Genomic DNA, 25,906 nt, shown 5'->3' with positions numbered 1-25,906 from the left:
TAATGCCTCATACCCATTATTTAATCCCGCTAAGAATTTGTATGTCTTGGCTTCATCCTCCCGATTCTTCACAATTTCAGCACTGTGAGTATTGGGGAGTTTAATGAGGAGCTGCAAATGATTCAGTTCTTCCCAACGACTCTTCGAGGCCCCAAAATACTTAGTAACAGAAATGTTATCCCGTGTGAGAGAATACAACTCTGTATTTAGTTGGAAGATGTGAAGCTTATTGGAGACCGTTCCATAAGTGTCATTGAGTGATTTCCATAAATCAATGGTAGTCTCATAAAAGAAATATCCAGAAGCAATACTGGGTTCTATTGAATTGAGTAACCAACCCATAACAATGGCATTGGAGGAATTCCATGTGTCCATTGAGGATGAGGGCTGCTTTGTCGTGCTAGTAAGATACCCAAGCTTCTCCTTGCCAACAATATACATCCGAACAGTCTGAGACCAAAGAAGAAAGTTACTTCCGTTAAGTTTCGTAGAAGTAATTGAAGTGGTCCATTGAGGCCATGTCCGAGAGACTCGGAATCCATAAATATGAACAAAAAAGAAGAAACAAGGAGAAGGAATACAAAGAATAGCAGTAGATGGAGATCAATCAACACATAGCGGAGGAATATACACCGTGCAGTTGGTGTATGCGCTGGACCTCAAAAACTCCAAGAATGGTGCACCCGGTGATGCAGGGACATGTGATGACCTAATCTTAGATGCATATATAATCAGGTTAAAGAATGTTCAAATAAATACACGAATCATCTAACCCTTTCCAATCAAAGGGATTAGGTAAATTTCAACACAAAGATGAGGTCATTTCGTCAGGATTATGCCTCTTAGCATAAAATCGCGTAAACAGTAAAAAAGGACCTAGGGATATTAGGATATCTCAGATCTAGCATAAGTCAGTCCACGGTCAAATTTAGATCTGATTCTATTGACTAACCATCCATCTTTTCCGTTCAAACTAGGAAGGGGATATTCAGAGAGGAACAAAAGGGGTGAAGAATGAAGGGTTCAAGATGAAGAAAGTACAGGTTCTTTTGTCATCAAAAGAAAAGGAGGATGATTCTTACCTTTTCCTGCACCTCGAAGATCTAGAAAGAAGGAAACCTGAGATTGGGGTGGAATCCTCAACATCCTAGGGCCAATCCTGAAATCCTAATCTCTTGAATAAAGAGGAAGAAAAGATACGAATTTCTATTCATTCAATAATAATGAAAATGGGGTTTCTCACAACGTATATATAAGTTATGGAAAAAGTAAAGGTGCACTAAAGCCCCTGAAAATAAGAAAAATAACAAAAAGATGAAAAAAAAGAAAAAAAAGTGCAATAAAGCCCCTAAAACAAGAAAAAAGAACAAAAACGCATAAAATTAAAACACCTGTGTGGTAGGGTGTGAAATCTGACCCATAGATCTATGATCAGGGTGCGGTCATGCCGCTCTTTCACTCGTAGCGCGTCAGAAAATAGATCTAATGGACCCAACGTCCATCCACATCAACTCCTTCACTCCAGTACTCTGTCAGTGACGCCTCCTGCTCTGGTACAATTTAAAGGGTGCGCCACTGATGTCCGCATCACCCGGTCACCCATTTTGGCCCAAAAATGCATCCATGTTGTTCAGATCTCCAAGAAACTGGTCCCTCTATGTAGGGTAGAAAAAAAGGCTCATACGCAGTTGGTTTGGTGGATCAAAAACCACAGATTCGAGAGAGATTTGAAATATGGTCCGATTTTTTCATTTTTCTAGAAAATACTATAAAATTAATAAAAATATATTAATCTTCTTTAAAAAATTCCAGAAAAATAGTCATAAATCCTCTTACATGATTCCGCACTAGGCGGTAGAGATTTTGGAAAAAACTGATCCTTACAAATGGTGAATTGCTAACGTGAGCCGTACGGACATTGACATAAGCACGTGGCTCCCTTGATTTTTGTGTAGAATTTCCCCCTTTTACCTAGATTTGGTGTCTTGATGAGGAGGATCCGATGTATGTTGGTCTTGCACAGGTTGGATCGATCAAGTCTTTGATACCATGAAGAATGAAAGAACCAAAGTGGAGGAATGTGAGAGAGATGGGAGAAAAATGTGAGAGAGAAGGTTTGGAGTAAGAGAGAGAATGTGGGATCTCTCTATTATCTTATTCAATATATATGTAGGGTTTTTTCCTTTATTACATCATAGCAGCCCATTTATACAATATTTTTAAATAAGCCCACTAATATCATATTTACAGAAATGACCCTACTAACTTAATATTCCAACAATCCAGACGAAGGCAAAACCTCTACTCTCATTAGAGTTTCTATGTCGAGGCAGCACTACCTCCATCACTAACCCTGCAACCGAGAAAACCCTCTTGAAATTAACTGGTTTCCACGAATCTGGAAACCCTTCGACAAACAATGTTGGATATGCCGAAAGAACATGTTTCTTGTTTCCGATTTTCTCTTTTCCTTTCTGAGAGACTGTTTCCCACTTTTCCACATTGTGTGGTTTCTGCTGGTGTATGTCGTCTTCCCCCATGTTCATCTAATTTAATTCCTTTGTAATCACCCAATGGTTTGGAAAAGGAGTTTGACTAGTTTTGATTGTCACAAAGTAAACAATCCTACCTTTTGCTCCTCTCATCACCAGCTTTAGAAAGATTGCCCTTCGCATCAGGTGTTATTTCGCCCTTTGCCCAATTTATTGTCTAGTTACCAACTGTGATGCATAAATTTATGTTTGAGTATGAAATGGAAAATGAAACAGTATTCATTTTTAATCATTCTTCGTGCAGAAATGAATTTTATATTCTTGAAGTTTTCAATTATTAGAGCCATGGTTTGTTTATTTTCATTCAGAATCACATTCCAGAACTTGATAATACCGAAACATGTTTCCTCAATAATGAGATATCTTCTTAGTATGATCTTGTGGATTGGGATATCATGGAGGATGTCATGAATTTCTTCTCTAGGTTTGGTGAAAGAGCTAAAATGAGTATAAGGCCTGAACGCAACATTCACTATTCTGATCCTGGAAACAGGCGAGGCGAAGGTTCTTTTGGTCAGATTTTGTTATTGGGTTCTGTTATTTTCCCATTTCCAGGAACATTTAGGGCTTGTTTGATTTTTCAATTCATTGGTAAATACCCTGTAAATGGGTAATAATTATTTCCTTAGGCATTTACAACAGTTTCCCCCCTGCTTGATTTGACTACCTACTTTTTGGACACAAAAACTGAGAACATTGCAAAATATTTGTGGGTCCCACCGTGATGCATTTCGCTTATCCACACCGTTCATCCATTATGTCAGCTGAATTTATGGCATGAGCCAAAAAATGAGGCATATCCAAAACTCAAGTGGACCATGCCATACAAAAAAGGGAATCGAACACTTACTGTTAAAAACTTCTTGGGGCCACTGTTTCTTTTGGTGTGGGCCACTTGAGTGTTGGATCTGCTTCATTTTTCATCTCATGCCCAATAATATTGTGGTAAAACGGATGGATGGAATGGATATATCATATACCTCACCCTTGGGTTAAAAAATATAAATTAAACTAGCTCTTTTGAACCATTTCCAAGGCAGAAATTGGGATGAATTTTCAAACGGAGCGAAAGGGTAATAATTATCAATTTACAGGGTATTTACACCTGCTTTGAAAAATCAAACAGGCCCTTATGAAAGAATGACAGATTTTGCATGGCATCTTCATGCCTAATGAGTTAATTGATTGTGGATCAAAAGTGGGAGAGGCGGGAATTATTTGCAAGATTGATTTTTAGAAAGCATTTGATCATGGATTGGTATTTCCTTACATATTCCCTTAGAAGAATGGTTTGGTGGATAACAGAATATTATCTCTACAGCGTCTTTCTCAATACTGGTGAATGAATCTCTGGAAGGCAGTTTCGCAGTTCTATAGGGCCCCACCAGGGAGACCAACCCCCCTACTTTTCTCTGTTGTGGCAGAGAGAATGATAGATTAAGCATGCTTATGGAAAGAGCTTCATCCATTGGTCTCTATACTGGCTCTCAGATTGGAAGTCTGGATGTGACAATCACTCATCTTCATTTGCGGATGATACACTTCCATTAGTGAGGCAACATTAAAGCAGGTTGTTGACTCGAATTGCATTCCCAACATCTTGAAGCTATCTTGGGTCTTCATGTAAACTTATATGTAAGAGGACCACGGCAGGATTTGCAACTTATGAGGAATCGATTTTACTTCGGCTATAAGCTTCTGGGGTGCAAAAAGGTCAAAATTTCCTTGCATTTATTTGGGCTTTCCTCTAGTCATCAAAGCCAAGTGTTGCTTCTTTTTGGGATCCAGTTATTGAACTGATTGATAAGAAATTATCTAGATGGAAAGGGTGTTATCAATCTGTGAGGGGTATAATCACTCTTGTGAAAGTGGCCCTCTGATCATCTGATCTACTTCCTCTCATTATTTAATATTCCAGCAACGGTGTCATTGAAAATTGAGTGCATTCAAGAAAGATTCTGTGAGAAGTAAAAGATTCAGGGCATAAATTCCATCATATAAATTTGAAGTGCAAATTTCGGTCACACACACACACACACACTCCCCTGAGTCCCCTCCGTAAATGGTGGTGGGAGTTTGCACAGGAACCTATTTCATTGGGAGGAATTTGATTGCTAGGAAATATAGCGAATCTGAGGATGGGTGTTTCCCAGCTATATTTGGAGATGGGGACTGTGGAAAGCACTTATTAGCCAGTTGGGGAGGCAATTCGAAGGGGTTAATAACAATTTATTCAGTAATGGTAGCGGTGACCATAATGGCCACCAGTTGGGGAGGCAATTTGAAGGGGGTTAATAACAAGGTATTTAGTAATGGTATTGGTGACCGTAATGTCCACCGTAATTACCGTTACGATATGGGTCATTTTTTTAAAATAAAGATTGTATCGGCCCTGAAAAAGACTGTTATGGGCCTGTAATGGTCATTATAGGCCATTTTTTCCATAATGGCCTTTACGGCCCCATAACCATTACTGTTATGTAATGGCTTTACATAACTGTTTTTGAATACCTCAGTTAATAGAGACATCCCATGTAGAGGTGGTTTATTTTTCAAGAAGGGCATTTGCCTGTTAGTAGGGAAGTGTGGCAAAATTTGCTTCTTGTCCTACTGCCTAAGAAGGTCTACACCATGACCATACTATTTCATATACATTTTGAGACTATTTACCTTTTCTCATTCCACCCATGATTACCTTAAATGTTGAGACAATGAGGTATTGAGCAGATCACCATTGCCATACCTGATGCCCGCCTCTAAAATACAACACTCCCGAGCAAGCTTTATTGGGAGCAAGGTGTTCCGTATCTGTTATGATACGCTCGTAAAGGCCGATACGTATAGGTAACAGCCATGACCGTTACGCGATACGGGGGTGAAAAGGAGCAGTTAGTTTTTTGAGACTGTATCAGCCGTTACGGTGGCCATAAAGGCCGTTACGGGGCATAACGACCGTTACTCCCGTAACGGTCGAAAAACGATCACTTTTTTTTTTCTATTTAAATTCATTTTTCTCCTCTTCTTCACTTTCCTCATTCCAAAAACTCTCTTATATCATTTTACAACATATTTCGACCACTCTTACTATAGCTTTTAAGATTGAAATTGTGGATTGAAGTGATTTGAGCGAATAGAATCTTCGAGGGCCTTTTTTTTCAAAAAATTAAAAAAGCAGTATTTATGCCTTTTTCTGATTTCTAGTTCTAATGATTGATTGTGATGTGTAAACATTAGAGACATAATCATATTAAACAATTCACTAGACAGCTCGATACAACACTCTCACCAAAGAGTGGACCGTTACACTACCATAGAGGAGATGGTGGTGGTCAGGGTCCTCGTCCGCAGGAAGAAGGGAGATCTAATTCCTCCCTACATTCGGATTCTTGTGGAAGACAGGGAGATTGATCTCCCAATCCAGAAGGAAATGAAGCACTTTCCCATCCCCAGATGGGGCGACATCTGGCGTTTGAACGAAGTTCCCTCTTCTTCAAGCAGACTTGCCGAAGGAGTGCATGAAGGAGCACAGTTTCAGTACTCTCAAGGAGCTCCAGACGTTGATGTGGACTCCTCTCCTATTGTAGTTAACGATGGTGGCAAGGCAGCGTCTTCTCTCTTTTCCAATCCTACCGACGATACAACACGTGGCAATGAATGTCTTATTTGAATAGTCGATCGCTCTTTTCGAAACAGTCTCGAGCCACTCGCTTGCAGGAGGTTTTGATGGCAAAGGGGACCTGCTTCAGACGCGCGGTGGACCCGATGAAGCTATAACGAGACCTAATTTCGAGCCATTTATCTCGGATACCCTGGTTAAGGTTGGACCCGAATCTCGGGTAGACTTATATTTTTCAGGTCCTGCCCCTTTTCATCTTACTCCAACGTTGGAGTTAAGAGTCTATCGCTGACCATAGACTCGGTTCTCATCTCATCGGCTCGCCGGTTCCTCACGAAGGCGATTCCGCCTCCCTAGTGAGATCCCCTCCGATAGATTCACACTCTATGCTGCCGTATAACACCTTTCCGGCGCGTATTCTCTCCTGGGCGACTCAAGCGTCGACGCATATCTGCTCCAACCTCGGGCTTACCTCGGTCTCAACCTCACGGCCAGGTTCAGATATCGAAAGCAAAGAATTTGACCAAAGCTATTGCCAGTTGGATAATCAGCCTTCTCCATTGTCATTACTGTCTTCCCCTCCTCCCTCTGATAGGTCAGATCTTAACCTCCTTGCGCTCTTTCAGGAGGATCTGATAACTGATGTTATTGAAGCAGAACCTTTGCAGATTCGTGTTGGTTTTGATGCGACTCATGCAAAATATGGGAGCAAACAGGACACCGAAGACATCTCTAGGGCGAACCTGTTACAAACTATTTAGAGGAAGAAGTGGAGAAGGGATGCTAAGGGTCACGTTGGCAGAACGTTAGGTCTATCCTTCGGAGATTCCCCAGAGGACTTCAATGCCCTATTCCACTGTGTCGAGTCTCGAGGCAGACCCATCTCAACATCGAAATCTCCTAGAAGTCGCCGATCCAGATCCTGTAGCAGTTCAGAAGTGCATCGTCTTGTGGTTTGCCCGGGTATTTCAGATGAGTCGAATGGAAGGTTGAAGAGTCGGGGACATCGGGGAAGCTCAGTTCCCCAATGAAGATTATTTCATTGGGGAAGGCTTTGATGAGTCTCCTTTTCTGCTTTGACCACACTCCCCTGGGTCAAAGCAGAAAAGGAGACTCATCAAAGCCACCTGTGACCGGAAAAATCCAGACGTCATTTGGTTGTAGGAAACTAAAGCTAACAGGTTCGATGATAGGCTGATGGGCACCCTCTGGAAGGCCAGAGATGCAAAATGGGTTGTTCTCAACGCGGTCGGCAGTGCTGGGGGCATCTTGGTTGCTTGGAACTCCTCTCAATGGACGCTTCAAAACAACTGGGTTGGATCCTATTCGGTTCGGTTGTCTTACAGCAGAATTCTTCAGGGTTCACATGTCTCATCTCTTTGGTCTACGGTCCTACCCAAGATGCTAACAGAAACCAATTCTGGAATGAAATCTCAGATTCAAAGCATCTGTTCACCGGGCCTTGCTGCATTGTGGGGGACTTCAATATGATTAGGTATGCAGAGGAAAAATCTCATAGTACGTCATTGTCTCCAGTGATGGCCTCCTTCTCTCATTGGATCGATGAACTGGAGCTGGTGGATCTTCCCCTTCTTGGTTCTAGGTTTACGTGGTCTAATGGGAGATTAAACCCCACCTTATGCAGATTTTAGACAAATTCCTCCTATCCCCTGATTGGTTGGAATCTTTCCCTCTTACCTATCAATCAGTTCTCCCCAGAACTACGTCTGATCATGGCCCCCTCATTCTCGATGTAGAGGAGCAGAACCGGGGCCCTAAACCTTTCAGATTTGACCTTGCTTGGCTGAAAATTGACGGCTTTAGACAGATGGTCTCGAATTGGTGGGCTGGTTTTCAGGTGGATGGCTATGTGGGATTCAGGCTGAGTTCAAAACTGAAACAGCTGAAAGATAAGCTGAAGCAATGGCACCGGATAGAATTCCAAATCAGGGAGCAGGAAATGGATTCCATGTTAGCCGAGCTACTCAAAATCGACGCCCCAGCCGAAGAGTCGCTGATGACTTTGGATACTCAGGTCAGAGGAATTCAGTTAATCCAATCCATTTCAGTCAGGATTCTTGAAAAAGAAATCTCCTGGAAGCAAAAATCTCGGGAGAAGTGGATTAAAGAAGGGGACAGGAATACGAGCTACTTTCATAGCAATGCCAGTATGCACGCCAGGCACAATAAAATCAGCAGCACTGTTGTAAATGGAGTCCGAATAGAAGACAAAGACAAAATATCTGAAGAGGTGGTGTCTTACTTCAGGTCCTTGCTTATGAGAGATGACTGGCGCAGACCTACGCTGGATTCGCTTCAAGTCGATAGCATCTCCTCAGCCGAGGCAGACTCGCTGGAGTCCCCTTTCTCAGTGGAAGAAACTAAGAAGGTGATTGACTCCCTTGGTGGTGACAAGGCTCCAGGTCCAGATGGCTACCCCATCATATTCTTTCAGTTCTTTTGGGATTTAATCCAAATAGACGTGATGGATTTTATCCATGAATTCCACGGTCGAGGCAGGTTGTTGAAAAGTCTTGGGGCTTCATTTATAGCCCTTATTCCTAAAATCCAGGGGGCAGCCACTCTTAAGGATTTCAGGCCTATCAGTTTGTTGGTAGCCCCCCACAAAATCCTTGCTAAAATTCTGACTGCTCGTTTATCCAAGATTATGGGGAAGATTATATCAGGGAATCAAAGTGCATTCATCTCAGGCAGGTAGATCGTGGACGCAGCCCTTTTTGCAAATGAATGTTTGGATTCCAGTTTCAGATCTGGATGTTGGATGTTGAAAAGGCCTACGACCACTTCGATTGGGGATTCCTGCAATACATGCTGAATCGGATGGGATTTGGGGAAAGATGGAGACGCTAGATGCGTGAATGTATCCGGTCCACACATTTCTCCATCCTTCTCAATGGCTCCCCAAAAGGCTTTTTTCAAGAGCTCGGGGGGCCTCAGACAAGGTGATCCTCTTTCTCCTTTCTTATTCCTCATCGTGGGGGAGGAGTTGTCAAAAATGTTGCACAAAGGTCAGTTGAAAGGTATCCTTCATGGAATCAAAATCAAAGGCATGCCCAGCCCAATTTCTCACATCCAGTACGTCGACGACTCGCTGATTTTCTCCGAAGCTAGTACTGAAAAGGTGAATAATCTTCGCATTGCTATTCTCTATTTTGAGGTTGTCTCAGGTCTGAAAATTAATATGGCGAAATCGAAGCTGATTGGGATTAACATGGAAAGCGAGGAGACCCAAGCCCTTGCGGCAGTTTTTGGGTGTGTAGTGGCTGCCCTTCCGTCTTCGTTCGTGGGGCTTCCGTTGTGCGCTGGCTCTCCCCCCAAGCAGCTTTGGGTGAAAGTTATCTCCAGGTTTGAGCAATACCTCACTAAATGGAAATGTCGCTACCTCTCTCTAGGCGGTTGTCTCACTCTAATCAAGGCTGCCCTCTCCAATCTCCCGACATATTTCATGTCCCTGTTCAAGTGCCCAAGCTCGGTGTTGGCAACCCTCGAGAAATTAAGGCATGACTTCTTGTGGCATGGCAAGGAGGAGAAGAAATTCCATCTCCTTAACTGGAAGGAGGTATGCATTAACATACTAACGGGTGGAGCTGGGGTAAAAGATCTTAAGACTATGAATAAAGCCCTTCTTGGTAAGTGGATTTGGAGACTGGGGGCTGAAGAAGGCAGTATGTGGAACACAATTATAAAGCAAAAATATGGGAGGTCAGCCGGCGGGTGGTGGACCAATGACGCTTCCCTATACAAGGCATTGACGATATGGAGGGATATTTCAAAGTTGAAAAAGGAGGTGCTCGATAGTATTGGTTTTGTCCTTGGCAATGGGGCAAACATTCGCTTTTGGGAAGACATTTGGGTTGGGGATAGGCCTCTTAGAGTCAAATTCCTGAACATATTCCTTCTCACGCTTAACAAAGACATTTCGGTGGCTGATTGTTATGATGCAACTGATGGCAAGATTGTGTGAAACATAACTTGTAGGAGAAACCTGCAAGACTGGGAGATTCCTGAATTCGTAGATCTGTTGAAGTGCATCTATGTGACGTATCCTTCTCAAGCATCCTTAGACACTATTATATGGAAGCTGGAAAAATCTAGCAGGTTTTTTGTTAAGTCTCTCTACAATTGTTTCCACAACAATCTCACTGGGTCAGACCCTCTTCAGTTCTCCAAATTCTGGAAATATTCTATCCCTCCAAAGATTCTGGTGTTTGGCTGGTTAGCGGGCAAAAGGAAAATCCCGACTGTGGATAACTTTCGGAAAAAAGGGATGATTCTTCCGAATATTTGCCTATGTTGTATGCGGGAGGAAGAAACTGTCGACCACCTATTGTTGCCTTGCTCTTTCATTTATTCGATTTGGGCGGATCTCTTTGGTCGTTTCAATATCAATTGGTGCGTCCTGGCTACAGCAAACGCTTTTATGCAAGCGTGGCACGGTGTCCATACCAGTAAAGAAAGAACGAAGATATGGAGAATGACGATTTTCGCCATCTGGTGGTCAGTTTGGGAAGAAAGGAACAACAGGTGTTTCAAGGACATTTCTAATTCAATAGGGGTAGTCTTGCCCAGGGCTAAGTGGCGTTTGATTGAGTGGGCTACTCATGTAGACTCCCTGAAGGATTGTGATTTGCTGTTTTAGGGCTGTGGCTTTCTTGTCTGCTACCTCAGCAGACCTTTCCCTTTGTACCCTTTTTTTTTCTAATATAATCGCTGCCTTTCCAAAAAAAAAAAAAAAAAACATGTTCAAAACAAAAATGAATACATATTTGAAATATTTACATTAATCTTGATTTTCTAGATATTTTTTTCAAAATTTTTGGGGCAAAAGAAAATTTTCAACCGTTTCGGGGGTCGTAACGGTCGTTACGCCCCCGTATCGGCCGTTATGGCTGATACCCGTATCGGTAATGGTGGTGACCGTTACAGCCACCGTTACTGATACAGAATACCTTGATTGGGAGCACACAATGAACTGTTATTGAGAGGATATTCCAATATCCACCACATCATCATCCCCACAATCACCTTTGCTGCCTTGGTGTATCTTCTTGTCCTGTTTTTATACAACAACCATAACCCCTTGCTTTTTCCTCAGAGAAGCCAATCTATGCCCTTAAGTTCCATTTCAAGTTAACTTTGTACAAGCTTTGGAAAACAGTTTCCTTCCAAGTAATGTTACACTTGTGCCTCTTGTAGTGTAGTCATGAAGAGTAAGCTTCAGAAGACAACTCATTTGGAAGTAACTTTACATTTGTGCTCCTGGTAGGCCTGAAACATTCTTCAAGTACGAGAGAATATCTTATATGACCTTGTAACTCGGAGCATAGACATATTTACTGGCATGTTGTCACAAACATAATTATAATGATCAATGTAATATGTAAATGAGCAAGTATCTATAGTTTCTGGGTAGAAGTAATTTCAACTCAGGTTTATTGATCTCTCTCAGTGATCGCGAGTGGATATGTTTTTGGGGATTTTTTGGTGTGGCGGTAGATCTCTATTGGTGGAATTCCCATCTTTGGCACGTCTATCTCCTTTGGAGAATATGACAATGGCTAGCTGTTTTTCATCCATTGGTGGGAGAGGCGTGTGGTGAACTCCGTATCACTGGGACTTAATCAATGAGGAGTTGGGGGACTATGCCAAGTTATTGGTCCATCTTCAATATTTCCATCCTTCTCCGGCTTCTAAAGATTCATTGGTTTGGAGAACCTCCCCATCTGGTATTTACTCGGTCAAGTCTTTCTACTTGATGCTTCAGAAATTGGAGAGTTTGAGCTTGCTAGAGTTTTTCCATTCTTTTTCGTCCTATGGTGCTCCTCCCAAGGTGGCATCTTTCTTATGGTTGGTTGGAAGGAAGAACAGTTTAACCACGGATAATCTTCAGAAGAGTGCCATGGTTCTTCCCAACATGTTTCCTTTGTATGAGCTATGTAGAGTCGATCGATCACTTATTCATTCATTGCTCCTATGTGCTAAGTGTGGTTGTCCTTTCTAAGGATCTTCGGGGTTGATTGAGTGATGCCTCATTCAGTTGTCAATATGCTGTGGTTGTGGCACAGAGGTCATGCGTGCTAAGGGAAGGTTAGCTTCCTAGCGTTTGATCATGCTTGCATTGGAATATCACCGGGGGGGGGGGGGGGGGGTGTGGGGAGTGTTTCGTTTGGATATCAAAGAGTAATGTGGTAGAGTGGGCATCTAGGAACAAACATGTCAATGTTAGTGATGCCTCACTCTTGTTTGGGATGTACTGATGTATCTCTTTTTTGTTGTATTCTTTGTTGTCAAGCAACTTTTCAATAAGGTAAAGCAATTATCCTTTTTTAAAAAACTTTATGCCGGTCTTCAAATGCCCAGCTAGTGTTGTTGGAAAAACTTCATAGAGATCTTAGGCAAGGCAGGGAAGAAAAATGTAAATACCCTCTGATTGATTGGGTACAAATTTGTAAACCTAAAGAAAATGGCAGGCTGGGTATAAGCAGTGTTCGAAATATCGATATCAATATCGCACCTTTGAGATACAAATACGTATCGGTTATCGCACATGAAATATCGTTTTTATCGGGTAATTTATCGCACTTTTTGACTCAGGGAAACATTGGGAAAATGGTTTTAGGGATTGTTAAAAAAAGACCTCAATACACACTTTTAAATCATAACATCTCAAAAAAGAAGTGCACATGATAGCTTTCCTTTGTATAGGGTCCTAAGCTATGCGCTATCAGACTGAACTAATGCAACTATATTCAAATTGAATGCATAACATTTTGGGTATATGTTATGATTATTTCATCAAACACTTTTAAATACTTCGAAATTAGTCTCAATTGACAACTGGTTGAAGGAAATTTTCGAAAAAATTAATATTTTAATTGAGGATAGATTCCTCTCCCTCTTATTCCTGTTCTTTAGAGCTTTCCTTTGGTTGGCTTGTGGAAGTTTAATGTTGATGCCAGCTCTAGGGACAATCCTATATCAGGGAACCCTAATGGATTGCTTTGGGTCACCTGGTAAAGTTGTTCCCAGGTCCTATTGGTGTTGCGGATTCCAGCCATCCTGGAAGGTAACTCTGCTAATGCCATCAGTTGAGTTGGTCTTCCTCTGCCGCTTGTCCTGTAGGATGGAGGAAATTAGGGAGTTTACGGGAACTATCTTGCTATTCTTTTCCCATGTCTTTAGAGATGCTAATGAACTTGCTGATGATCTGGCCAGGAATGGATGTGGTCTCCAAAGCCTTGTTGAGGAGACTCACTCCCTCTTTTGTAATGTGTGTTTTTTTTGTTTTTTTTTCAAAAAAAAAACTTTGATAAAAATCCTTTTGAATCTTTCAAAAAGAAAAAAGAAAAAAAAAAAAGAAAAAAAAAAAGAAAAAGAAAAAAAAAGAAGTAAAAATATCGTGGCATGGACTGAACCTTGTTTTCTCATTGATAGAACTTTCAATGTCATGTTGGTGCTATGTTAATGGAAGTGCAATTTTATGTTTTGATGATCTCTAGTAATGAGAGTTTAGGGTCTTAAAATCAAATCAAACTTGGCGAAACAAACCCAACTGATTGAAAAAAAAGAGTAAGTTGGAATATTCTTTACTCCAGCTTTATATTAGCAAATTTAGTAGTGAACTAGATGCCTGTAAATAAATTTACAAGCTTGTTTCTTTCTGACTTCCAGATCTTTTTGGCTTCTTTGGAGTTAACAACCATTTTCTTGCAAAAGATGCTCTGATTCTCCAAATATTTATGAAAATCTCAGTTCCTACACAAGTGGTTAGGTGCTGACAAAAAAAAAAAAGTTGGAAAAGAATAATTGAAATGACTAGATTTGTTCTATGGTTATGTAATGGCATGGTTACTTTTAAGATGGTGGCAGTTTATTTTATTTTTCTATTTTTATGCATCAGTAAGATGGTGACAGTTTCTAGTCCTTGGAATAATGTCATGGAAGTTGGCTTCTCATATAAACTGTTCTTCTCCTATTCAGTTTGTTATCTTAAGATTTTCAAACTCAGTCTTCTTATTGTGATCCAGGGACATATGTACTTGTAATAACTTCTCAGAAGGAAGTTGGCGCCTATCTTGGTTTCCCAGTTTTCCGTGTAATGTCTATGAAGTTCCTGTCATGCAATGAGGCTTTGAAGCTTTCAACACCTCAAGAAGTATGATTTTTTTTTTTTAATCCATTTCTTGGTCCTGAATATGTGTTTCTCCATATGCTCTTGAAACAATTGTGCTTTCAAATGTTGTCATGAATTTTGTTGAAGATTGTCAGAATTTTAACTGAGAAATGATTCTGTGCAGAAAAGAGACGAGGCTTACTTTTTGAGTCTGTTGAGAACTGTAGAATCAACTCCAGGGTTGTATTATTCATATGAAGTAGACCTTACACTGAAGTAAGTCTTACATTATCCAGCAAGCCTGAACAAAGGGTCAGCAGGAATTTGAGAAACAGTTTTCAATTAAATTGTGGCTTGTAACCATTGTTCAGAGTATCCCGGATATTATCGAAACATCCCCGATATTATCTATATCTCTAGCTTGGCGATACCGATAACATTGGCAGTCACAGAAATTCCAAGTACCTGCGACGTATCGCTAGGTATTGCCAATGTATCAATATCACCAATGTATCACCAATATTTTTGACTGTGTAAATTTCTGGTGTCGCGTGTATCACCATTATATCAATATCGCCAATATTTTTTACTGTGTAAATTCTAGATGTTGCTTGTATCACCAATGTATTGACGATATTTCGATAATATCGCTAATGTATTGATATTGCCAAAAATCTGTTTATTAAAAAAAAAAAAAAACTCATTTCAATTTTTTTGTAGGTGCATGGTTGTATGTAGTGCTCAAATCATCTATAAAATCGATCATATCGCAATATTATCATTATCACAAGATGGGGTATATCGAGACCACAATCTTTTGTTTTCTTTTCGGTTGTTGACGATTTCTCGATGAAATATCATGCGTTTTCATATTTCAATATGCTGAAAAATCAATGGATGTTTGGATGGAAGGTTGGATGGTTGGATGGGATGGTTGGATGGATAGTTGGGATGGATGGGATGGTTGGGCTGGTTTCTTCCGACAACACATGTTTTTAGGCCCTCATTAAATGGAAACTTATTATGTATGTATTCTTTGTGCAATTTTTTCTTTTGTTCTTAAATATGCAAATATGTGTATTTTAGCATCTCCTGAAGTTTCACTGAAAAATCCTACTGTTTTCCCTGTGTTTCCCCACATTTCTGGTTATAGGTGATATCAATATTGTTTCCATATCCCTGGCCAGCGAAACTTGTAGCGATACCACTACTTTGAACACTGCTTGTAACACTAACATAATATTTAATTTCACAACATCTTATTTTATACTTCTATTGTACCACTTGATAAACTGAGATTTATTTAGTTATAACTGAAATATGCTAGATGCATCTGATAATGTCTGCCAGCTTACAGAGAACATGCAAGTTAGCTGAAGGTCGGATGAGCAAACCGCTGTGGAAGCAGGTTTGTTGTAGGGTGGAATTTAATTACTCTTAATAAATGCATCTCCACAAATACTACGAAATTTGAATGTCAAGAATGAATTGCATTTCCTTGGATGAATTGTAACTTTTAGCATGAAGCCTTCCCACCTCGATTTATGAATGGATTTGTATTTTTGGCTACTTATGCTTGTTGGTTATATTGGGACACCAAATTTCATGCCTTAGCCCTTCTGTAGTGAAGCAATATCTACTTTGACATGCCTATATTTCTCATAACATGCTGGATTTACTGATGGACATTTCATATTCATTTATGGTTTTGCTAAGCCCACGCAACTGCGGAGCCCTACCCATCCACACACAAGCACACGTGCCAATACAGCACATGCGTGCAAGACCTGAGCTTTCCATTAGGTGGGCCACACTGTTTTGACATTTTGGACTAAAATCAGGCTGTTTCTCTCCTCAGGTGGGCGACAATGTACAACAAATGGATGGCTAAAAACTTGTTTTATCAGTCCATATATATTGTACACCGTGGCCCACTTGTTTTATCCGGCCATATATATAGCATGTGCTCCGGATGGAAAGCTTTGATCTCAGACTTGTGTGCCATAGTGGCACGTGTGCTTGATGTGTGGATGTCTTGAGCTTTACATGCATGTGGGCTTCACATATCTCTTGATTTATAATATTGTCTGAGTAGATAACATGAGGTAAAGGAAAGGAAAAGAAAGAAACCAAAAATCACTTTTTGGTCCGAGTACATAGTGTGAGGTAAAGGAAAAGGAAAAGGAAAAGAAAGAAACCCCTTGAAGATGGAATTTCATGACTTTTTCTTTCTTTTTGTTTGGAGAGCTTAGGGCGTGTTTGGATTCATGGTTTGGCTCGGCTTGTACTGCATTGCTTTGATTTAAACATCACATCACAGGTTTTGAAAGGTTTGGAGGGATTGATAGGAAGGTCCAAAGCGGTGTTTGGTTTCAATTGAAGTGGTGGCTAAACCCATTCAATGCACCTTCGTGTACATTTTTGGTTTTGAGCCTCCAATGAAAAGTTATGTGCATCGCCTGGTTCGGTGCTCATGCACCATATGTTGGGCCTCGGCTCCGGGGCTATGTGGAGCCCACATATATGGCTTGGATTAAATCCACTCTGTCCATCTGTTTTGGAAGACCACAGTAGGACTGGATTCTAAAACTCAGGCAGGTCCAAAAATCATGTGCGCCATACCACGCAAAACAGTAGAATACAAAGGCCTGGGTGACCGAAGTTTTGTATCAGAATGATATTTGTTCTTACAATTTACCTCAGTGGTAATAACCCAATGGATGGTCTGGATGGAATGTAAACATCATACTCAGCTCCAGAAAGGTTTCAATGGTGGATGTTTCTGATCCCACTGTTTCGTTGGTATGGCCCACATGAGTAGTGGATATGCCTGGTTTTTTGAATCTGCCCTATTGTGGTATCCAGAGAACAGATGCATGGAGTGGTTTTGTTCCAAGACATATCTGTGGGCCCCACATGGCCTTGGGCACAGGTATATCTCTGTGACCGGTGTCACAGCCAATCTGCTTCCATCATTTCCAAAGCAGCATATCTGCACAAATCGAGAGTGGATAAGGTGCGACTGAGGCTGAACCGAAGATGGTCCGACCCTTAATGTGGGGCCCACCTTAGTGTATGTATTCTCGATCTACGCAATCCATCCATTTGTTTGGATTTTTTTATAGATTGACCCCAGAAATAAAGCACATAAGGTGCTCAATTAGACCATACTGTAGGAAACAGTGGCGATTATCCATCTATGAGCCTTAAAAGATTATGATCAAGCCAAAATTTGTTTTCTCCCTCCATCTAAGCTAATGTAACCATATCAACAGTTTTGTTGGCATATAAACATTATGGAAGCATTAAGGTGGCACCTACTAGTTTTTATTTTTTTTGGAAGTGCGTTCAATCACCAGTGTCCCATGGTATGGTCCACTGGAGTCATGAATCTTCACCCATTTTTGTGTCCATGCCCTAAAATGGTATGGAAGGCTGGATGTACAGCAACGATGTATAATACATACATGCAGATAGGCCCCACAATCAGAGAACACTGTCCAACGGTTCATCTCGGGGACACACCTAAACCACAAACCAGCCGAATCCATCAGGTGATTTCCCTGCAGAACGGCGTAATTTGGTGAACAGAACTGGATCGTTTTTCAAGGGTGGGACTGGAAATCCAAACCCCGCTTAAACAAACAACTGATTTATCTCGCGACATTGAAATTCCATACAAACCCATGGTTTTGGTGAATCCAAATTCATAGAATTTATTCAAATCATTGTCAACATCATTACGTTATCCTAACTGTTTGGGGCTGGCTCTACAAATCCTTTTTTCACCAATCTTTCCTATCTATGCCTATAGTCAGTCAGTTTCCAATCCGTCCTACCACTTTCCAACACCTTGAGCAAGTTGATTTAGGTCTTCCTCTAATAAGCCTCATTTTAGAGCCTCAACACCTATCAAAGTTCCATCTTAGTTTGGCCGTATCCTGTTTTTAAAGCCCATGGAAGAACCATCTCAACACACACACACACACACATATGTACCACCGTGTGCGCGCATGCACACACACATCCCATGCACACGCACACAAGCGTCAAAGCTCGAACTATACCTAGGTTGGGACCAACTAGCGTGTCATTTCTGGGCAAATTATGTCAGAGGATATATAAATAGATGAGTAAATGGATTCAACATGATTTCAGTTGGAAACTTGCACATGAAACTGACAATGGCTAAAAAGGATACCTAGAAATTGATCACAGCCTTCCATCTACACTGTACATGAAATATGCCTATGCAAGTGGTAATTATGTGGCTAAGAGAAAACTATATAACATTAGCATGTTACTAGTTTGGATGAAGTATGCTTTGTACTTTTTAGGGTTATCCTATGTTGAAAACATTATGCTGAATTGTGTAGCTTTATTTTCATTTCAGGCCGATCCACGCTTTGTTTGGAATAGGAATTTGCTGGAAGAATTAATTGAGTGCAAGGTTAGATGTTGACCTTTTAATTCCTTAGTTATTCGTGTGGGAGGATTTGAATTTTAGACACGGTCAATCAACACAATCTATTATCTAATATGCCGTTCTTGTGGTCGTTGCAGCTTGATGCGTTCATCATTCCGTTGATACAAGGAAATATCCTAAAGGCTAAAGCTTATATAAATGGTCCTGTTTCTGGAACTTTTCTTTTACCCTGTGTGTGTGCACGCATGTACATGCCCATGCACACACCGATGCATGCACCCCTAACATACTTGCACAATAGTCATGCACGTACACATGCAGCCACAAACTCACGCACCCACACAAGTATAGGTTACCTGAGAGTTGGGATTGCACATGCACACACAGGGGAATATTGACCTCCCCACCTTCATGGGGACATTAGCAATGTGCTCCAAGCTTTTAACTAATGGTCAGAGGGCCACTCACCGATTCTGAATGTCCATCATGCATATCACTAGGGGCAAGCCATGTGTAAAAAATCACACTGATCGGGTGATGACCCATTGAACATGGACCATTTTTTACAAATGTCCATTTTTTATGAGCCATAGGTCAAATGATTAGCATCATCAAACCAAAGTGCTCCTTTGGAATCATAAGCAATCCTCGGTGGGACCTGTTGAACAGATGATTCATGCTGATGGTTAGACCTACTTTGTTTCTCTGCTTGATCTTGTCCATTTTCCATGATATTGATCGGATGGTGAGGATCATCTGATTGGTTTGATTTTTGCACCATGTCATTCCACATGTTATTTAAAGCTTTGGGGATGTTGATTACTTCTTCATAAAGGTGAGGACAGCATTCCTTGCACGCGTGCGTGCGTGAACATGCGAAATGGTCAGGTACTGTGTGCGTGCATGCATAAAACTTGAGAAATGATCAAGTACTGTTGTACCTTAAGCTTGTGGTACTGCATCCCATTTCCCTCCAGTTCTGTCACATTTGTTGACATTCGATCTGTGTAATAGGTCAGCCTCATCATGAAGATCACCTAGAGTGCAAGTTAGACCACTTCACTAATCAGTTGTATGTAACATAATTGTATGTTATGTACTTGGGTTGGATCTTTGACTCTCCATTGATTTGTGCCGTGGCCCATCTGATTTGGGAATCAGCCTTATTTCATGCCAGATAAAGGTTTATGATTGGTCAACCTTTTCCACAGCTGAGTCTCTTCTCTTGGCTTAGTGGTAGACACTGTGTCTCATATCTGAGGTCAAGGGTTCGAGAACCCATGCGTGCATGGGGTGGTTGCGTGTGTGTGTTTCTCAGCTTTCCAAAAAAAAAAAAAAAACTCTTCCACGGCTAGGATATAATATAAGTGACATTGGTGAGAGAAAACGGTGATCTTTGTGAAGTGTCATGATATCCGAGTTGAGCATGAGGTGGATTGCACCGTGAATATCACCTGGTGCAAGAATGAGGCCTGTCCATTCATTACGCCAATTCACATTTGTACATTAAATTAGACTGTTGGCAGGTCTAATGTAAGCCATCCATTGTTTTTGTGCATGTGTGGTCAGCTAGATGAGTGGAATCAGGTGATCTTTCTGCTGGGCGATTATCATGGTGAGGCCCAGCTCATGCATGGTTCAGATGTCCTATGTACATGACATGCTGGCACCTAAGCTTTGGTTCATGTTAAGATAACATGCAGCTGGTTGTAGGTAAACATTCCGCATGGTTCCGATGCCCCAGGTTGTAGGTGATCATCTACACACACTGACACGCATACCTTTGTAAAGGCAACCCCAAATAGCTTCAATGTTGTGTGTATGTGTGTATGTGTGTATTTATGTATGCGGGTGTCTGTATATATCATATGTGTATTTGTGGGGTGAGTGGGGTTGGGCGAAGGATATGATTACATAGGTTATGTATGTAAGTTTCCATACGTTCGAGCTTCTGTGAGGCCCATGGGGATAGGTGTGCAGAATCCAAACTGCGAATCACGTGCGCCACCTTATGTTCACCGTAAAACCCAAAAATTATGCTGATGTAAAAAATTTGGTAGGTTATTGCATTGGGAAAAACGTAAAATCAGGCCTAAAACCTCTAACTTCATGTGGTGTGGCCCACCTAATCCCCTTAATCCTTGTGGGTCGCTTTTGATGACTATATTGGATAGCATATATATGGCCTGTTGGGCCCCAAACACAGCTGGAAGTTTCTATAGTGGGTGTCCCCCTCCCCATGGCTCCATGTTGTTCCATGTGGTGTGGCCCACCTAAGTTTTGGATTAGGCTAATTTTTAGACTTTGAGCCTAAAATGGGGGTGCATCTAGTGGATCGATTGGATGGTGTAGGCACATCATGGTAGACCCCACACACCCGGTGCGATGGGAACTCACGTATGTTTGAACATATGTGATCATTTCCCCATGTATGGCATGATTGTCCTAGGCTAAAGTGCAGTGTGGCATGATCGTGCTAGGTTAAAGTGTAGTGCTGCAGTGTTGGGCATATGTGTCCAATAAACATGTATCAGTGGGCATTGTATGCAATATCAATGACATCGACTGATATATAGGTCAATATTATCAATTTCACAGGTCAGCGATATGAAACACAGGTGGAGAATCAAAATTCCATGGTATCGCATAATGTATCACAATATATCGTTAGATATCTCATGATATTGCTTGTATCGCGAGATATCACTTCCATTTCTTTTGAAATTTTCCTTGGTATCGACAATATCTGTCGACAGATATCGTTGATACCAACAGGAACCGTAGGCTTGTTTTTACAAAAGCTCCAAAATCTTCATTTTATTTTTTCTCATTTTCCATCATCCTTCTCTAATCTAAACACTATGTGGGTGGATTTCAATCCATCCTTCTCAATTTTTTGGGAGAAACAGAGATTTCAAACTGGAATTAAATTTTTTATGGATTTGGGGCCGATTTTCATTTGGTGAGTGCTTTTGCATTCCAATCCAATTAATTTTGTTTCTTGTTTAAATCATATGAAATCAGTGACAAAAGGTTAGAAATGTTTGATTCTTCATGTTTTGCATGGAAAATCAAGGATTTGAACCTTTAATTTTGAGATTTAAGGGTAGGTGGTCCGATTTGGGGGAAATTGGGGAAATTTTAAAAATTTCCCATTTTCTCTTAAATTGTTTGCAATCTTACTGTTCAAACATGAAATCAAACATATATGAGGCCTGATCTACTGATTCGTGTAGTTTTTGGTGATTTTTTGGAAATAAAAAATAAAAAATTAAGCCATTGCGCAGCTCTATGTGGGTCTATGCCACAACCACACACATGATTCATAGGCATATTTCTAGTTTTATACTTCTGTTTTTTTTTTTGAATGTATTGTTTCCATACATGTCTTCTTATATTTATAAATTATATGAATAAACATTGAATATACTTGCATCAGTTGAGTCAAACCGTGCATGGCTTAGGACCCTATATGAAGAAAACCTATTGTGCACTTGTTTTTTGTGATGTTATGATTTAAAAGTGTGTATTAATGTCCTTTTTAACAATCCCTGAAGTTTCATTGAAAAATTCGATCAATTTCCCAATGTTTTCCAAAAAGTGCGATAAATTCCCTGATATGAGTCTCCCAGTCGTTAGATGAGTTGGTGGAGACAGTGCAGTGTTTGTGATTGATCTAGGGTTCAATCCTTGGAAATGTTACCTTTCAAAAAATATTCCCCGATACGACCGATATATCACATGTGATAACCAATACATATCTGCATCCCAAAGGTGTGATACGTAATGCGATACTGATATGGGAACACTGTCAGTGGGCTCTCAGCTATTCTTTGCTGCCAACTACTTACGAATGTCCTTCCTACTTTTAGTCTGATTTTGGTACATGTGTGTATAACCTGATATGAGGTAACTCCATGTGTGTGCCTGTTGCCTCACGGTATCTCTTGCTACTGCCTCCATGACCCTCCTTTTTTGCTTGCCACTTGGGGCATGCACGTTTTAGTCGGGCTGGAGGTTATATTTGGACTGTGTTGATATCCAAGTGTTGTCAATGTAAAGCCTATACCATGGTTAGTTCTAGAGCTCAAGTGAAAGAGGAAGATTGATGTTCTGTAATTGTTAAAGTTTTGCCAATCTACCATTTAAAAGCTGACCCCAAATTGCTGGGAGAAAGGCTAAGATGACAATGACAAGGATGATGATGCATATATTCATTCTGGTACAACCAAAACTACTTATGTAATCGCCAAAAAAACAAGTTTTTATCAGTTTTACTTAACTGAAGCTTAGGCTTTCAGACTGTAGAGTTCATGCTTAAAGATTCACCTGCCAAGATTACTTTAATCTCAAGGAGGTGCATGCGGCGCCTAGGTATGTTGTTGTGGAGTGAACAGAGCATATAATAGTAGTTATGATGACGTTAGACAAATTTAATATGGTTGATCTAGGTGTTAATAACATGGTGAAATCTCAGGAACCAGAATGTGGAGAAGAGGGGCTAATCTTGAAGGAGACACTGCTAATTTTATCGAGACAGAACAGTTGCTGGAGTTTCAAGGCTATAGATCCTCATTTTTGCAGGTATTCCACAACATTTCATGGATGTTGAAATTATTCTAACATGCTTTAACTTGTAGATGAGAAGAAACAGTATTAAAGAGCAAAAAACATATTCCCAGAGAGAAACTTCTCATTTATTTATTTACTGATCAGTCAGAACTTATTATTCTATGCTGTGTAATTACATAAGGTCCTTACTTAAAACACTTAAGGGCACAATTATACTGTAGAATTTCATGGTGTAGTAAAAGGAAAAAAGAAGAAGAGATTGTACTGATCTCGGGAACCCTCATCCCCATTAAAATGGATGTAGTGAGAACTTATTATTCTATACCGTGTAATTACATAAATAGTCCCTACTTAAAACACTTGAGGGCAGAATTATACTGTAGAATTTCAAGGTGTAGTAAAAGGTAAAAAGAAGAAGACATTGTAGTGATCTCGGGAACCCTCTATAAAGAATGCTAGTGTATTGTGTATGTGGTTAGTGGCCCTTTTAGTCCCTTTTAGTGTAAGTGCATGTGCACACTTCCATCTTCTCTTGCGGTGTACTATATGCTTTATTATAATAAAACATTATGTGTTAGAGCAAGCAAGCCCAACACAACATCTCTCCCAAACTCTCCTCCTCCTCTCTCAATATTCTCCTCTTTTCTTCACATTATTATCATCAAATAATTCTCTACTTGGTATCAAAGCATAGATCCAGACATTCCGTATCCAACAAATTGAGAGACAACACGTCACCTTGCTGATGTCAGTAGCCGTACGGTTGACGTCAGCGTTATATGGACATATGGACTCCGTTTGAGCTAAAATTTTAGGGGTTTGATAGATCTTGATTTTAGAAGATTTGTCATGATATTTTTCAGAATTTTTTGGACTTCCTTGAAGGATTGAGTGAGATAGAGTTATTTGAATCAATCCTTCTTGGCGTAGGGCCTTTCTTGGCATAGGTTTATCTCTCTTGGACTCTCCTATGGCTGACAAAGGGCCCTCATCTCTTGGCATAAGGTCTCTTTAATCCAACCCTTGCAGATTACCTCCATTAAGTTGAATGGTGATAACTATCTTTAATGGGCACAATCTGTAAAAGTATTTTTAGGAGCCCGTGAGAAGTTGTCGTATATTTTGGATGATCCCCCAAGCTCTACAGATGTTACCTACAAGTCTTGGACAAAGGAGAATTATCAAGTTATTGCATGGTTGTTGAATAGTATGGATTCCTCGATTAGCCACTCAGTGATGTTTTTATCCTCGGCTAAAGGCATTTGGGATATGCTTCATAATATGTTATCGGAATCTCAGAATTTTTTACGGGTATTCCAGCTTATTCAAGAAATTGGTCGGTTCCAACAAAACTCCAGATCATTAAAAGATTACTATTTAACGCTTCGGGGTATGTGGGATGAGTTGGATATATAGCAGCCTCTTCCTTTCAAATGTAAAGAGGATCATGAACATGCTCATAAGCAGTGGGTTGATACTCGTATCATGCAGTTCCTACCTGGGTTGAATTCTTATTATTTTCATATTCGAGATCAGGTTGTTATGCAAGATCTTCTTTCCCCATTGACGATAGTATATGCCATGTGTCAGCGTGCTACTGTCTCTACTCTTCCTTCTCATTCATTTGTGCCACCCGAACGTTCGGCACATCTTGCTGGCGATCAGTCCTCTCTTGGTCTTCGGGTGCCATCCTTGAGTTCAAGGCGCATTTCTAGTTTTAGTGATCGTGGTAGAGGCTACGAGGGAGATCGCAGTCGTGGCGGCCGTAATCTTCGTGGTTGTGGTGGATGTGGACGAGGATGTGATGGTTCCCGCATTTGTTCACATTGCAGTGGAACTAATCACACCGTTAATTATTGCTTGCAGATACATGGTCGTCCTACGTATGCCGCTGCTTTTGTTGCATCCACAGTTGCTCCTGAGACAGTCTTCCACCCCGACAACTGTGCAGTCTACTTCAGGGGAGTTATCATTTCTCAGGCTGCATATGATGCCCTTATGCGGCTTCACATTCATGATATTCCTGAGCCATCTCACGCAGCTTCGGCCTAGTCAGGTATTGCCCTTCTTGCGTCATCCTCTCCTACCTCCTGGGTCATAGACTTTAGAGTTTCCTCCCATATGATTGGTAAGTTTAAATTCTTTTCTTCTTATTTTCCTTCTCCTCACACTTAGTATGTCACAGTGGCAGATGGAACCCAAACTCCCATCTCTGGGATTGGTTTCATCCCTCTTTCTTCTTCCTTGTCTTTGTCCTCAGTCTTGCATGTGCCTTGTTTTCCATTAAACTTATTGTCTGTTAGCCCTCTTACTAAATCATTAAATTGTTCCATTACCTTCTTCCCTTCTTATTGTTTGTTTCAGGACCTACAGACGAAGAGAGTGATTGGTGGGGGGCATCAGCGAGGAAGCGTTTATCTTCTCGATGATACACCCATTGCCGCTTCTAGTACCCTTTCTCTGGATCAAGAGTCCATGACTCGGTGGCATTGCTGCTTAGGCCACCCATCCATAGCTAGATCGAGAATTTTGTTTCTTTCCTTATCTGTCACTAAACCGCCATGCTGTGATATTTGTGAATTGTCTAAATATCATCGTGCTACGTT

The 25,906-nt window shown here is 40.7% G+C and overlaps 1 protein-coding gene across 6 annotated transcripts in view; it reads left to right on the top strand.

Moving 5' to 3' along the window:
* Positions 1–25,906, top strand: part of LOC131223604 (phosphoinositide phosphatase SAC8) — a 93,670-nt gene that overhangs the window by 24,478 nt on the left and 43,286 nt on the right. For 5 of the 6 annotated variants that reach the window (XR_009160578.1, XM_058219047.1, XM_058219046.1 and 2 more), the window contains 7 exons: positions 14,217–14,344; positions 14,487–14,578; positions 15,653–15,710; positions 18,696–18,752; positions 18,866–18,899; positions 23,022–23,102; positions 23,206–23,312. Coding sequence is in view for 5 of the 6 variants with exons in the window: in XM_058219047.1 (XP_058075030.1) it covers positions 14,217–14,344; positions 14,487–14,578; positions 15,653–15,710; positions 18,696–18,752; positions 18,866–18,899; positions 23,022–23,102; positions 23,206–23,312 (557 nt within the window). In the remaining variant the exon portion in view is untranslated. The remainder of the gene's footprint in view (positions 1–14,216; positions 14,345–14,486; positions 14,579–15,652; positions 15,711–18,695; positions 18,753–18,865; positions 18,900–23,021; positions 23,103–23,205; positions 23,313–25,906) is intronic. The other variant, XM_058219048.1, reaches the window with a different exon arrangement.

Source organism: Magnolia sinica, chromosome 13 (assembly GCF_029962835.1).
Source record: "Magnolia sinica isolate HGM2019 chromosome 13, MsV1, whole genome shotgun sequence".
Lineage (NCBI taxonomy): Eukaryota > Viridiplantae > Streptophyta > Magnoliopsida > Magnoliales > Magnoliaceae > Magnolia > Magnolia sinica.
The sequence above is the reverse complement of the archived record's forward strand: the minus strand, read 5'-3'. Positions and strand labels throughout refer to the sequence as shown.